Source organism: Labrus mixtus, chromosome 9 (assembly GCF_963584025.1).
Source record: "Labrus mixtus chromosome 9, fLabMix1.1, whole genome shotgun sequence".
NCBI lineage: Eukaryota > Metazoa > Chordata > Actinopteri > Labriformes > Labridae > Labrus > Labrus mixtus.
The window spans coordinates 1,229,892-1,246,395 of NC_083620.1; the positions used below are offsets into that span (position 1 = coordinate 1,229,892).

Below are 16,504 nucleotides of genomic sequence, written 5' to 3' on the forward strand. Positions count from 1 at the left end.
TAACATGCCTCTGAAGACTTTTTGCACCATTACAATACTTATAGACAACTAGTCATCATATCTTCCTCTCCATGAAACACATGTTAATGCTCAGTAGTACACATATCTGGTTCTTTAATGTATTTGCATTGTGCTAAAATGCGTTCATTTTCAATGGGCATGAATGCGGCTGAAACAGGTGCATCCCAAATGTTTCAACATGAACATTTTAATATAACAGTATAGTCATTATGGCCTTTAGAAAAATGTTTTTTTGGGGAGGTGGGTAGTGCACTATAGGCCCCTGTGGCGTGGCCTAAGCTTTTGTCCTTAATGGCATTTTTTCCCCCTTACATTACTTTCACTTTTATACTTGAAGTAGTTTTGAAACCAGTACTTTTACACTTTTACTTGAGTAAAAAGCTTGAGTTGATACTTCAACTTCTACAGAAGTCTTTTTAAACCCTATCTATACTTCTACCTGAGTAATGAATGTCAATACATTTGACACCTCTGTGTGTTGTAGGCTATAACACCTCTCTGTGTTATGGTTAGGATGTCAAGTCAAGTAGGCTATAGTTTTATTTAGATACCCTAATGTCCCAGCTCTGAAGAATAGCTATAGGGTGGCCTTACAGTCTATAAAGTATAGCCTACGAAATACTCTATGGATTTGAATAAGGAAAATAGTTTCATATTTGACATTCGCCTGTTTTTGCGTCGATTACCTTTAATAGCTTTGTGTCACAGGCTCGATTTCTCACAGTTTGGGGATATGTTGGAGAGCAGATTAAGGCAGACGTTTCACAGTTTTGATAAACTTCAAATAACCAAAGATGGCGATGCAGCTGGGAGCGCAAAGAACTCAATGTCTGTCCAACGCACCGGTGACTATAGGGGGAGCTAGGGACCGTCGTAAAAGTGCAATACGGCTCATTTGAATCTTCAATAATTTATTTGTTTCAACATAGACATCTCAATCCACTGCTACTATAGAAGTTAACATTTCACACCAATGAATAAAAAATAAAAATAAATAAAAATAAAAATAACTCTGCAAATCATCATGATCAATGACATTTTGCCTTAAATAAGCACATTTCAAGGTTATAATCTCAAAACATTTCTAATTTCTGATTATATTGACATCAAATCATCTCTCATGTGTCTTGAACATCCTCTCACAACTTTCACAGCTCATAGTTTGTGAAGCAGGCCATTAACAAATGCCTTAATACCATCATGAAGGGCCTTTCGCTTTAAATGTGCAATTTTCAAGGTTGGAATTTCGATAGCTTTCTCATTTCTGAATTTATTGACATCAAATGGATGCCAGGGGCCATAGAGCACTCAACCCAGAGAGATGGTTGTAGCTGCGGTGTCTTTGTTATGAAAGTGGGTATTGTGTCCTTCATCATGTTATTTAATTAATAGCTGTCTTATTCCAAGTGATTGAAAATCTTACACAATACATCTTTAACTGACCTAAATGGTAATTATTTAATCCTAACACAGATGGCAAAACACATCATTAAGACCTTTCCACAGGTTCCTGAAAAAATAACAATCAAAGGTAAATTGTAGGAATTGCTCAAATCAAATTCGCAATGGGCATCTGGGTAGTGTAGGGGTAAAGTGTCCGCCTACCAAGGTACCCGAGTTCGATTCCCCGCGGTACTACCAGTTGGCCAGACGTCCACACGAACGCAATTCGCTGTGTTGTCTGATACAAACATTCTGTGGCTACACAAAATCAAGTCTCACATTAATTGTACATGCAGTCCAGAGTTTATACATAATTACATCACATGTTTGAGTCTCACTTTTATGGTTTCTGGTTTTGGGAGAGGGAGTAGCTCATGTTCATAAATCTTGATTGAACTTTCCCTAGGCCATGGAAATAACATATTGAAATTCTCAGTTTAGGTGGTGTTCCCCTTTTATGGTGGTACATTTTATCAAAGGTACAATTGTGTATAACCCCTACTATTAAATTGTGACTCCATATTACGTAGGGCTTACATTTAGGCTTTTAATTTCAGTCGTAAAGTATTTTCTTGTGTGATAACTCACTGTGGGTAGATTTTGTGTTATATTAAACAATTGGAAATGTGCTTATTCTTTAATACAAATGGGAATAACTGATAGTTAAATGTGATTGAAAATAATCAAATGCCTCTCCTATATTTTTTTATTGATTTTGATCATTGACTTTCCAGAACCACTGGACCAGTTTTGTTCATACTGTGGTATTAACAATTTGGGCAAAGGTAAAGAGGAACCTGACTGGGTGAGTTTGTCACTAATATTGAACAGGGTGTGAATAGGACAGGACTTAAATATATATATCAATACAATGTGATCATTACAAAATTGCTTTAGGTTGCAGTCCCTCCGTATTCACAATAAGGCACATGCCTCCCCAACAAGTTGCCAGGTTATCATTGTACCTCTATCTTTGTGTATACTTCGTCTGAGTGAGCCTGATTCAGACTCTCAGGGCGCGGTCACACTGGCCATCTGTACCGTGCTGTACTCAAGCACAATTGCCCCCCGCTGCGCCATTCCCACGCTGGCCAGCACGGCCCGCAGTCATACTGGCCAGGACTAATGTAACAGGTACGGGATGGAACCTGCTTACAGCTTAAAGTATGTCTGTAAAAGACAAAGAAAACACATTGAGTCGACTGTAGTTGTTCACTCTTCTCTCGCTTCTGCCAGACTTTTATTAAACAAATGTTTAAATACCAAAACATACAAAATATGTTACATTTCAGACACTCCGATTATTTCACTAAATACAAAATCTAATTTTACTGTTCAAACTTTAGCAAAGCAGCAAAAGTTACAGTGGTAAGAAAAAACTGTCTTATTAAAAGGCAGAAATCTTCAGCTGGATCCCCGGCTCATGAAGAAACAGTCTTCACAGACTTCTGGCAAGCCGTCAACCCACGATCTTGAGGAGCCTAGGAGAGAGCAAGAGCTCCCAGGAAAGTAGGTGGTTAGTGACTGAGATTTATAGATAGATACATGCAGTAATATGATGTACTGTATATGCACAGAGAGAGAGAGAGAGAGAGAGAGAGAGAGAGAGAGAGAGAGGAGCTCAGGGTGCCAGTTCCCCCGGTAGTCTAAGCCTATAGCAGCATAACTAAGAGCTGGTCTACACCAGCAGCAGCCCTAACTATAAGATTTATCAAAAAGGAAAGTTTTAAGTCTATTCTTAAAAATACAGACTGTGTCTGCCTCCCGGACCCCGGCTGGAAGGCGGTTCCAGAGGAGAGGAGCCCGATAACTGAAGGCTTTACCCCCCATAGTACACTTAGAGACTGTAGGTACCACCAGCAGGCCTGCACTCCGGGACCGTAACGCTCTCGAGGGACAGTACGGCCTGCAGCAGCAGCCCCCAGACCCTCAGGGACTTGTTACTTGCAGGACCCGGCCTGTTTAAGGAGTTCACTTGTGAGAGGGAGGGGCCACCAGACCCAGAGGGGGCCCCCCCACCCCAAAATTCATCAGCCTGTATTATTATGAATTCAGTTAGATTATTTGTTGTTTGGATGTTCTTGCATTGTCTCGCCCCTCCCTCCTGAGCATCCATACTCTCCGCCTCAAATAGATCTGTGGTAAGGAGTGGACCCAATTGGCAGGTGAGTCACTTGGGTAGTATGACAGTGTGTGTGTGTGTGTGTGTGTGTGTGTGTGTGTGTGTGTGTGTGTGTGTGTGTGTGTGTGTGTGTGTGTGTGTGTATTTGAGAGAGGAAAGAGAAATAGATTTATAAAGACAAATGGAATGATGTAATGGCGGTAACATGTAGAAGAAAACTTTAGGAGAAGGAAGAAAATAAATAAAAATAAATAAACAATCAAGTAAAGAATAAACAAATGGTTTGTATGATGATATTTTGAAATCAAACAAATGAGGTGATGCCTGATGTATTTCGAAAGGAATAAAGGGACTAACATTATAAATCAAAGTAATAGTATTAATAACAGAAAGAAAACAAAGTTGAAGTAGTAAACACAACAAAAAACATTTTTTTGCATTACAGCAGCTCAAGAAAACAGGAAAAAGGAATACAATTATTAAAAATGAAAATAAAAATCAAACATACGTACATCAGTTAAATAAAGGCAGAAAAAATACAATAATAGAATAATACCAGGTATGTGCACTTCTAAATAGAACAATGATCATAATGATTATAATTATAACCCAACTGATTAATCCCACATCGGTCTGAACAATAATAATAATAATATTTGCTGTATGCCCTGATATAATGTTTAAATAGATGTGAAAATAAATCAAATGAAGTTATGGGTAGGTGAACATGTAAAATGATATTTCAGAGGGCTGGTTTAGTGTAAAGGAAAGTGAGACTAAGACAACTTAACTAGGTTTAATATAGAAATGGATTCTGAAGAGCAGATAGGGCCCCATTGTGCTTAAAAATACCAAATGTGACACAGAATAGAAGATTAAGTATACATGCATATTATTTTATAATTACAGTTAGAGAGTCCTTCATTTAGCAAGTTTCTGAGACAGCAGCGTCCATATTGAATTGTTTGCTGTGCTCAGCGTTTGATCAGCTATCCATGGAAATCTAACTGCACAACTATAAAGATTGTAATTTATTTCTGGTTGATCATGTCACCATAAAGATTTCACCGAGCTTAGTTTAGCGATATTGGCCTTTCACAGCTGTGGTAATTGCACTCAAATTAAAAACATTAAAACTCCACAAGGAACGCTGAGACAGCTTGTATTTAATTACTTTTAATTTTTTATCACAATCTAAACAGATGATGTGCCCAGCCAATGAGAAAGTTTGCAGCACTGAGGTTACACATTTAACAACACGTAGAGCCAAAGGAATCAGTAGCAAGGTAAAGCTTTGAAAATTTAAAAAAATAAAGCTAACACTTAAAAAACACACACACACACACACAAAGGATATATGTTCATGTATACCCTGTCAACTGTGGTAGCAGAGCTTCTAGGTCATTACCAGGGCCGGCCTCTCCACATAGGTACAGTTCTTACTGCCTTCTACTGTTGGTGATACTGACTATTGACAAGTGCCTCATACAACACCATTTCATTAATAATCAGAACTATCCCTCTTATTCATTCCAGAAGTTTTCAACACTTTTTAAAAGTCTCTTTTTCACACCGATAAAACAAAAATATAACTCCAACAAACATGACATTAGATGAAACACAAAAGAACAAAAACATTTTGACTACTATGCAGCAGGCCAGGTTATTGGTGAAGATCTGTCGAGACCAAAATGATTGGTTAACATGTGTCTCTCATACATGCAGCAAAAAGCCTGAGTAGTTATACAATGTTCACTTGGCATCACTCAGGTCTTGAAATCATAATCTCTACCAGCAACACTATGGACTGATCTTGTTGAGAAATGTGCAAAGGTTGTTTTTTTCATCAATAAGACTTCAATAACAACCAGCGTTGTGTTACCAGCTGTTTGGTGTGTAGAGGCAGACTTTGAGCTTGTGCCATATTTTGAGTTATAAATACATCATTTTGAGACATTTCTGTACTTCATCCAGAAAATGAACAGGGTTTGTAATTCATTCCTGCAAACTGATCTCCACATAGGAGATAAATTATGTTTAAATTTAAACTATTTTACTGTTGATCAATAAAAGTTTTCAGTTTGAGATACATAATCTAAATCTGACCAAACAGTACTTCCTATGAAAACCATATATTGTTTTTTACTATTTCACTTTTAGGGTAAACTGCCTACATTAAGTAGAGTATGACTCATGTGTTATACATTTTCAAAGCCTGCAGCAAGGCTACCATCGGCACAATTGGACCAAAAGACCATTTGTGGACATTTGGCAATTGCACTGTTGAACAGGTTTTGTAGTTAACGTGGTCACTTCAGGGTCAACTCTGGGTTTTCAGTATGAAAATGGGGTTCTCTTCTTTCATGGAAAAATCACAATGTTAACATAGGTTGAAGATCTATGGGGTTCTCTTGATCCCTGAACTCAAAGAGGGGATTGTGAGAGGGGAGGAGGACAAGAGCATTCAGAGAAGGGTAAGACACTTTTCCCATGTCTTTATTTATATAAGGGATAAACATGTGAGTTATTTAATGTGATGTACTCATATCCTGCAACACAAACTGATAAAAGCACTGAAGCCTAGTCTTCTGATCTCTTGGAATTGTGTGTGTAAGTATGTTATTATTATTAGCTACATAAGTCAATATGAAACCGACGGGCTGCAGTCCAAAAGCAAGTACACATTTTTAAACAGTTATTCAGGCCAATAAGATACATCTTAATTCAAGTCTGATATCCTAGCAAGGAGTGCAAGAACAAGAAAAAGAATATAGGCAAAAGTAAGAGGGACCAGCAGCTGAGCTGTATAGCCCCTTGAAAAAGAAGTGTATCCAGTGCATATTGCAAAGACATTATAGTGCAATATTAATAGAGTACAGGCTGTAAGATGGTATAAATCTGGATGTGTATCAGTCTTGAAGACCAAGCCAGTTATGAAAGCCTCAGAGTCCCAGAGCGTCTTTCTGCACTTTACAACCCAACAGTGCATTTCCAGCATCCATGCACTCTTGCACACATGATGCTGAAAGAAAAGAAAAACAAACACATCACTTTAGATAAGTTAATGTGGTCCAGCAGCTGTGCTCAACAAGCAAACAGTTACAGTCTTTATTTCAGTTATTACCATTCTGTGCACGGAGCCATGACACAGCCTTCATGGCCAGAAGCTCCCACTCTTCCTGAACATCAATCTTGAAACCATGAAGCCAGATCAAAGACAGAATGGTGGCCCATACTTCGTGGTTCACCTTATTCAATATATGAGGAAAAAGAACAAAGGATAACCATGAGAGGAAAGTTACATTGAGGGTGGAATACTGCTAGATGGTTTGACTTATTTTCATTTTGAATTGTTTTGTATTATTCATGTTGTGTTATGTTTGATCACCTCTGCTTGCTACATAAGTGTGTCATGAAATGTGCTTTAAGATAGATCCCTTTATTAATATAATTATTTCTTTAAGACAGTTACACACCGATGCAGGCTTTATCTCTTCCACCTCTTCACTGGTCTTGCCCAGTGCTGTAGCCAGAGCTGGAGCTAGGTCCCAGCAGCCAGACGCCTTCTGGAGGAAGACCAACTGAAGCAAAGGGTCCATGGGGGGCTGACTGGGCACGCATTGTTCTGATAAGAAAATCAATATGCAAAGAAAAAATATCAACACTCAATTACAAAGTTAATCAGACTGTAACATAAAATCATTGTTTTCTACGGCTATAGAGACTTTACAGAGCTGCAGACATGTCTAACCTTCTTTACGTGCCATACCCTTCTTTGCCTTGATTTTAGAGAACAACCCATGTGATCTACGACCTGTTGAGAGAGTGGAATAAATACAGCTTGATATACTTAAACATAATAATAGGAAGACAAAAAATAATGATACCTCACAAATCCCTAACATTCAGCATTTAGTTGTAACATTCCTTCATTTTAATAAACAGTCCTCTATCATCACTCTGCCCCAAACAGAGAAAACTCTCCAGACTCTCAAAATGCAGGTTCAGAGTTGTTTCAGAGTAGTTTCTATCACCATATCTTTCAGATCAAGAAAGATGACACATTCATTTGGGACGTCATCCCCTATGTTAGGGCCAAACAAGTATGTCCATGCAGAAACAAGTACTAGGCTTTTATACTTGAAGCCCATGCTAAATATTACCAAAGCAAACCAAAGGGAAAACTAGTACTACACCTTGTGGTATTTCACATTAAAGCTGCAAGAATTGATGAAAGTAATGTTGCCCCAGTAACTGTTTATGTTTAGATATATTTATTCTTATGGAATCACTTTTTGTGTTCAACTGCATTCAGCTTTTTACTCACCACCAGTGTTGTCAAAGCCATCACATGACATTTGAATTGATTCAGGCATTGCACAGTCCATCATTCCTTTGAGATAAAATGACAACAACTTGAGATCAGGATATAATAATAACAGTAGAATTATCAAAGAAGAAATTTGACATTTGACTTAACTAGACATTTATCTTTTCAGGTTTTACTCATGAAGAGTCTGCAGTTAGATTTGCAACCTATGTTAACATGGTGACTTTAACATGAAATCACAGTTTTCTTGCCCATGCCAAAGACTACCAAAGCAAACCAAAGGGAAAACTAGTACTACACCTTGTGGTATTTCACATTAAAACTGCAAGAATTGATGAAAGTAATGTTGCCCCAGTAACTGTTTATGTTTAGATATATTTATTCTTATGGAATCACTTTTTGTGTTCAACTGCATTCAGCTTTTTACTCACCACCAAAACAATGAACAATGTCACTCTGCTGTTCAAACTGAACAGCAGACTTCCTTAGTGGAGTCATTGCACAGGCCATCATTCCTTTGAGACAAAACAACAACTTGAGATCAGGATATAATAATAACAGTAGAATTACCAAAGAATAAATTTGACATTTGACTTAACTAGACATTTATCTTTTCAGGTTTTTTACTTACGAGGCGCACCACAGAGCGTGGAAGAAGACATTGGCATACCAAGGGACATAAACCCTGAGAAAAGAAAAAAGAGAGTATTAGGATTTGTCTTGAAATCAGAAAATGCTTAATGCTAGTTTTCATTTTCAAATGCTATTAAAACACTGACTTGCAGATGTGTATCCTCATGATGGATTTATGTTGGGTCTTTGTAGATAATAGAACTTAAAGTCAGGTCTTTTACCTCTTCTTTTGTAATATTATATAACAAAGCTCTTTTGTAAATTGTCTTGAGGTAATATTTGTTTTGAAATAAGGGTAACGTCTTGAACTGACTCCCATTCATGATAGCTTATAGATAAACTTAAAGTGAGAATATTTCAAACACTCACTGGGTGTTGGAATATTTCTGCGCACCAGAGGTCCTTGTATCGCCTCGCCATCGCCTTTGTTGACAGCAATAAAGGCAGTGAAGGCACTGCTCACTCCTGATTGCACGCTGAGCTCCACCACCTTCTTCTTCACACTTTCATCCTGCTTTTCTCTGGACTCTCTGTCTTCCATCTCCAGGGAGCGAATCAGAGTCTGAGCAGCCAACCTGTGGACTGTTAGTCTGAAGAAAGAGATGAAAAACATTTGAAATATTGCAATTAACCTTAGAATCCTACAGAGCCCCTGAAGTCCCCAAACGTAAAACAATATATATATTGTGCGCACAAGTTAGATGATATCTGTGTACTCAAGATATTTTATATACATTTTGGGACTTCAGGGGCTCCGTAGAATCCTTTATTTCTATTGACCTCTTTTTCTGTACCAACTTCTCAGATTATTTCGAGCTGGGTGCTAATATCCAGCATTTATTATTTTGAGAATGGTGAACAGCAAGTTGCTGCAGTTTAGGAGTACGATGATGATAAGAATTTAACAATGCATGTTTTTGTGGGGACTTTTCAAGATTATATAATTGCATATATCATTTCAAAACTTAAGTTCACTTTCAAAAGGCCCACTCATATTGTATACAGTTTGGTAAGGAATTCAAAGAAGGTAATTTCTTCGGTGGAAAAGAGTCGGTGAAACATTAAGGAGCTGTTACAGGTAGATTTATAAGAATTTGACGGCATTTTATTCACTGAAAGTAAAGTGATATGCTGTGATTAACGATATACGTTTTGGTGTTCTCACATCAGAGGCTGCAAATGTATCAACAAGTCTGTCCTGCAGCCTCTAGGTGGCAGCAGTGAGTTTAAAAAAACACAACAAGAGAAGCTTTATGTCTGCAGTACACATCAAATGTGGAAAACAGAAACTGTTAAATTGGACAAATGCAGGCAGCTTTGCACTACTTTTTGGTTCTGATTTCCACAAATCAATTGGCCCTGATTAGTTCAAAGGAGCAAAGCATTCATCTTTTGTTACTGCTTAAAATATATTGTTTTATGATGCTGATCAAACAATTTCATTGGCAGCTGATTCATAGGAAAACAGAAGTGGCTGAGGCTAGTATCCTCAGGACAACATCCAACACTAGCTTGGGCTCATATTATAGTTAAGAAGCATAATAACACAGTTGAAAGAGTTTTTAAAGGAAGGATGAAAAAGGATACTGTAAGCAGCAACATTTCAGACAGAAACTTGGCTGCTAATAGACGTCTTAAATGTTCTGTGGGATTCAGCCACAGATTTTCTTTTAATCAGTACATATTATTAACATTTAAAATATTTCAAGCATAACTTGGTGAGGGACAGAAATTACATTTTCTGGCCTTATTCATACACAATGGTTTACTTGTTGAAAATCTGTATTTATGTGCGCATGTATATTTATTTATACTGCCGACTACCTCTTCATTTGATTAGAAAACAATTAGGAATAAAAACACCATCACACTGTGTTTGTAGTGTTTGAACAACTAACGTTTTACGTTACTTAAACACAATTGAAGTCGAGTTTTCAGAAATCTTTTATCAGTATGACCGACCTATTCTCCACTTGTTGTGTGTGAGCCACTGTGAACGCACTTAATGCTGCTAATTTCCCTTTACCCAGGGATGTGATGTTTGTTCATCACCTGAATAATCAACTCAACATTTTGATGGACTGTATGAAAAGAATCTTTTTTTACCCAGTGTCCTCTGCAGGTTTCAGACTGAATGTAAACTGGTTCTGAGAGGGATGACCTGCCAGGCTATACTTCACTGTCACACAGCCCTCTGCTGCCTCTGAAATCTGAGAAGTATTACAGTTTTATAAACCTTACTGGAAAAAAGAAAAATCATTTTAGAATCATATAGTGGGCTCCTACCTGTCCAGTGAGTTGGGCATAAAGCAGTGACCTTTGACCCTGGAAAAGTGCTGTGATTGGCGGGGAAAGGACAGTAACAGACACATCCTTTGGCAAATCCCAGGTGACTGAGATGTCTATCACAGCTGGTTGCAGAGCATATCGCAGTGACTGCATCACCTGGTCAGGAAAAGTCTGTTAAAACTAGTTTTGCTTACTCATCCACCTGAAACCACAAATTCTATCAAAATGTATATATTAGGTTAACTTGACAGCTTTTTGTGTCTAGTGTTTATCTTACTTTGGGTTGCAACCTGTCAGTCCCTGTGATGAACTGAGCATGACCTCCTCCTTCCTTGGCCAACCCATTGATAAGAGCAGAGCTTGCCCCTTCTCCAATCCCAAAAGAGAAACATCTACAATGCAGAAGTTTTGTTTTTAGCAGATAGCAGGAGAGCATGGGATATATTCTGTTAACTGTGTGAGTGTTGATAATCTTTCTGTGGTTTCACCTGTGTGAATGTGAATTCTTCTTCACCACATCTATGACTTGTTTGGTGTTCCCCACTTCTCCGTCAGTGAAGACAAACAGCTAGTCAAGAGAGTTTACATGTCACTTAAAGTTACGTTTCATTACATCAAGAAACATGCAGCTTTTGTTTGAGTCATTAAAAACATTCTCTACATGCTGTAAGCAGGGGTGTGTCCAGACTGGGGGGGCCCAACTGGGGTACTGACTTGTGCAGGGGTGGCATGAAGTTTGTGCGTACACACATGAATAAAGAGCATTTCTTTACCCCTTCTGTTTGCACCAATCACATCACCTTTTGAGTAACACAAGTTAATAAGTTAACCTTCTAAGGTTAAATCTTCAAGGATCCAAACAATATGTACGTCCAAAGTCCCAATTTTAAGTATTTTAAAAACAGCAAACATACACCTGCCCACTGAGAACTATGAGCTGCCTGTTGCAACACAGCCTGAATAGTGAATGTCAACATAAGCCTCTGGCAAGGGAAATAGCCAATCGTAATTAAGGTTTTTTGGGAGGCACCCAGGGTGGCCTATAAGATTTCAAGGAGGATCCATGCCACCCCTGGCCACCCCTCTGGACACACACCTGGCTGTAACGTTCAGAAAACTTTAGTTTTTTTGGTGAAGTGAAAAGAAACAAAGTATGGCAAGAAGTAACTTTAAACAAACCAGTTAGTTCAAAGTTACCACTAAATGGTATGTTACTGTAACAAGACGTTAGACCTATTTAACATGAGTGTGTGTGTGTGTGTGTGTGTGTGTGTGTGTGTGTGTGTGTGTGCGTGTGTGTGTGTGTGTGTGTGTGTGTGTGTGTGTGTGTGTGTGTGTGTGTGTAGTACGAGTCTATTACTTGTCTTGGTTGATTGTGGATGCAGGGCTGGTTGTAAATATGTTTAAGGGGCTCAAGGATCTCTGTTCCTCCCAGATTAGCCCCCATCTCCCCAACTTTCTTCAAGGCAGTTTCCATGGTCGTTTGGCTGTACTCCACACTCTTCCTGTCATCACATCAATACAAAAAAACATTGCCAGAGCACACAAAACATGTGGACAGATAAACACCAAAGACATGAACAAAATTGTCTGACTGACTGAGGGAGGGACTTACGGGAAGATGTGTTCAAATCTGGACCCAAAGCTATAAATGTTGAAATAGCAGCCCATTGGTAAACTCTTTAACAGGAGGAGAAGAGTATCCTAAGAGGAAAGAACAAAGACAATGAAGGCCATAGTGTGAGCAGACTACTTTAAAATATTTCATGACCAAATATACATCAATACCCTGGCGCTGCCAATGCGCGTCTGAGCATTCTTGCTGTTGTTCAGACGTGCATCCATGCTGCCAGATCGATCCAATAAGAACACAAACTCTCCACATGAAGCAACTGAAGACATCACAGCCTGTGGGAACTCAGGGTACAGACTCAGCATCACTACTGGATCCCCCATCAGAGTGCCTGACACACAAGAAATTACATAACTCTTTCACCATTTATTGCAGCATTTGTAACTTATCTGATGGAGGGTTATGAGAGCAATCTTTGTACATTTTTTAAATGAACTTCCCCACACTGACCAGGTTTGGCAGAGGCCTGTCCTGTCTCCACCACAGCAGCAGGTTGGTGGGCATCTTTGTAATAAATCAGCAGTTCAACATCCCTGTCAAACTTGTGCCCGGCAGCCAGCTTGATCTGTAGACCACAACACACATTTATAAACATCAAAAATGTAATCACTTTTCTTCTATCCTTACTTTAAAGTAAGAATCACAACACATGAATGCTCTACCTACCGTGGCTTGGGTTTGCTCTGTGTTGAGATACTGAGGTGGATCAAGGGAACAGTTTGACTCTATTTTAGATACCGGACGGGGAGATGACACTCGGGCACAGAAAGCCAGGCTGTAGGGCACCAAAGAAGATGGAAGAGATGCCACTTGGACGTTGCCACCTCCACTTGCTTTGGACAATTTAGAAATGTTTAAGGTATAATATTAACAGTTAAATAAAAGTAAAATGTTTGCTTTTATAAACCTGAACAAATTTCAGGAGAAAGAAAATAAAATGTATTATATCTCAAGGAAACATTATATGTAAACATAGAATTAAAGTTTCTGACAAATCTGTTTGCTGATTTTCTTACCTTGAGGTTGGTAGCGAGGGTTAAGCACAGCCGGAAGACAAAACCTCAGGCCGTCATCAGCCTGCACAGTTAGCTCAGTGACATACTCCAGTCTGATTGAGGCACTCTCTCCTGGTGGGAGACTGCCTACACTCAGAGAGAATATATCTGGACTTTGTTCACTCTCCTCCAATAGAAAGGCTTGCTGACCGGAGCTCAAAGCATCATCATACTCCTCACGAGCCTAGGGAACAGATTACACATTAAACTGTGTTTACTGTGTTATACTGTTGTATACTGTGTAACTTACCTTCTGTTTCTCCTTCACCTCAGCTACTATCTCTGTCTGTCCAATCTTAGCACTGAAATGACAGACAGCAGCATCTCCAGGCAGAGGGAAAACAAAAACAGCCTCTAACGGTTTGTCTTCTTTGTTCTCATAGGTCAGAGTGGAGACCACTGTCGCTACATGGTCCCTCACCTCCAGCTCCACCTCCACACTCTTCAGAGGAACTGACCAAGAAACAGAAGGAAACACAATGAACACAACTTACCAGAAATACAGCTTTGTTCATGTCATGATGATATTGACCAGTTGTTGGTAATGCTAAATGTTATTCCTTTATAGCTAGTCGTTATCCCTACATATGTTTGATTGAAAGTCTCTTCCTGACACACAGCCAATATCTCCATAAGAAAGATCTCTAGAACCATAAACAGGAAGAACAGGCAAGAAGTCATTATTCGACTGCAGAAGGAAACAAAACATACAAGGGGATACAAAAACAGAATCAACTGCCAAGAGATTTATTAGATACTATTTCTTTAGTACTCTTCAAAGCTGTTTATGGTTACTACAGACTCATTTTCTAGAACAATCAGACTAAGGAAAAGGTCATTCCATTTTGGGGTTTTTCAGTTTACAAAATCCACATTTTGTATAGGTTCAACTCAAAATATATTTGAAATGAATTCCAAGGTCTCTGTACCTGGTTCGTTTTTCACCGTAAGCAGACCACAGCAGTTCTCCATGATTCCTGTTTTCAGGTTACTCAGTTGCAGCGATTTGTTGCTGTTAAAAGAAGATACAAGAAATTAAATTGTATACTTTGTTATGTTGACAAGTAAAAGTAAAGAAGTCATGACTGGACATTTTGTAAAAAAAATAATGCAGTAAATGCATGCAATAAAGTATAATATCATCTTCAATCAATCACTGTTTGGGATAGGCTATGTGAGCTCATGAGTTTTTTTACTTACAACAAATGCATGCTAGCATCAGTCACTACCTGTGATTGTGTTGTTTAAATATCCCAAAATATGGAATATTAATGGAGAGGCTGCATAAAACTTTGATCTGTAAAGACGGCAGATATAATCAGTAACACTGAACTAAAAGCAGAACAATACAAAGTCAATAATCAGGTGTTTATTAGGAGGTTCTTCCTGTTTGACAACATGTGACACAGACCTATCTGTCAGCCCTGTGAGAGATATCCATTCTTATTCTTCAAGACTTTTTAAAGTACCCTTTTCCTTAAATCAATAGAGTATTTCGTAGGCTATACTTTATAGACTGTAAGGCCACCCAAGTTATTCTTCAGAGCTGGGACTTTAGGGTATCTAAATAAAACTATAGCCTACTTGACTTGACATCCTAACCATAACACTAAGAGGTGTTATAGCCTACAACACAATTATCGGATTATTGGATTTAAGATCCCAATCACGGACAATAATGCACCTACCTATGTGAAGAGAAAGTACCCTGTAGTCTATGATCCTGCACAGGAGATTCACAAAAAATGAATCATCACTTACGGAAGGCATCTGCCCCAGGTAAACTTCCTCACACTTGATCCACGCCTACAGGTTTACACGGTAGACAGGCGTTTCCCGTATTTACCCACGGAAGTGTAGCCTACTGACAGTCAGTTTGTTCACCCCACCCCAAACTGACTCTTCAATAACAAATGTCGTTCTGCGCTCAGCTGTGGGGGCGGACCTGTAACCGGAAGCGTCCGCGCTTCAAGGCTTCATGCCAGACAAACGCACACCAACACGACAGTGATCACTACCATGTGCCCCTAAAAGTCCACTGTTTACACGTATTACACCTATTATTAACATGCACTCCGTCTGATCCAATATAGCCTAGTTCGTTTCTTTATCAAAAATCCATTTGATGCGATTTGGTAATCTCGCGGGACAGGGACGAGTTTTGGGAGGTTTGTTTTTATTATCACTTTCTTTTTCTTCTTTGGGGTTTTATGGCGGTTGCCAAACAAAGAATTGGTGCATTTCCGCCACATCTGGAGTGTGAATCAGAATATCTAATGAGCAGGGCCTACTCCGATAGCCAGCCGCTCCTCGAGTTTACATGGTGAAGTGAGCCGCCCCTAAATTTGAAGTGCCCACGTATTCTGATCTTTATGGTAAATGCTCCGGACTCTAGTGATGGGAAAAGCAGTTCTTTTCAGTGTACTGAATCAGTAGAATCAGTTCAGTAAAGTGATTCGTTCAAAAGATTCGTACACTGAATCGTTCAGTACTTCTCAGCAGCTCTGTCTGTGAATCAGAATTTAATAAGCTGAAACACGGCCGACCGTTTAGTTCTGCTCGCGATCGTACTGAGAACAGCCGGTGGTGAATAATAAACCAATGAGCTGAGAATTTAGTTGGATAAAGTTACAGTTTGCAAACTGAAAGCTGCTAAAACAATCACATTTATTTTCCCCAACCGTTCTGTTCAGAGAGCTCCGCCTCCGAGTCACTCTGTTCAGTGAACGAGCGAGACTGCGAGTCACCAGCCTCAGTGTCACACACACACACACACACACACACACACACACACACACACACACACACACTGTACTGACTGAGGAGAGGAGGGAGGGCGGGCTTTAAGTTACTTTTACGGTCTAGAGAGAGAGACGGGAGACGGGAGAGAGGAGAGTGCAACTGAAGTTGAGAAATGAACGACTCTTTTCAGTAAGTGATTCAGTTCAGTTCGTTCACCCAGATGATTCGTTCGTTTT

At 39.1% G+C, this 16,504-nt stretch overlaps 1 protein-coding gene across 1 annotated transcript; it reads right to left on the reverse strand.

Annotated features, from left to right (window-relative positions):
* Positions 1 to 5,446: 5,446 nt before the first annotated feature.
* Positions 5,447 to 15,498, reverse strand: LOC132979999 (von Willebrand factor A domain-containing protein 5A-like). Its single transcript, XM_061045843.1, has 20 exons — positions 15,215 to 15,498; positions 14,456 to 14,538; positions 13,777 to 13,979; positions 13,488 to 13,710; positions 13,138 to 13,304; positions 12,922 to 13,036; positions 12,627 to 12,802; positions 12,454 to 12,542; positions 12,199 to 12,343; positions 11,327 to 11,406; positions 11,116 to 11,230; positions 10,836 to 10,994; positions 10,656 to 10,759; positions 8,919 to 9,139; positions 8,548 to 8,601; positions 8,348 to 8,431; positions 7,914 to 7,979; positions 7,063 to 7,211; positions 6,711 to 6,834; positions 5,447 to 6,608 (listed from the first exon to the last, which is right to left on the reverse strand). Exons 2-20 carry the CDS (start codon positions 14,496 to 14,498, stop codon positions 6,529 to 6,531), a joined length of 2,397 nt encoding a protein of 798 aa, XP_060901826.1. The 5' UTR covers positions 14,499 to 14,538; positions 15,215 to 15,498; the 3' UTR covers positions 5,447 to 6,528.
* Between the last annotated feature and the right edge of the window lie 1,006 nt (positions 15,499 to 16,504).

Coding starts and splice junctions, on each gene's coding strand:
- LOC132979999 (XM_061045843.1), bottom strand. CDS start 14,498: ATGGAGAACTGCTGTGGTCTGCTTACGGTGAAAAACGAACCAG. Junction 12,344..12,453: donor AGATTTGAACACATCTTCCC/GTAAGTCCCTCC, acceptor ATGTGATGACAG/GAAGAGTGTGGAGTACAGCC. Junction 8,432..8,547: donor CACGCTCTGTGGTGCGCCTC/GTAAGTAAAAAA, acceptor TTTGTCTCAAAG/GAATGATGGCCTGTGCAATG.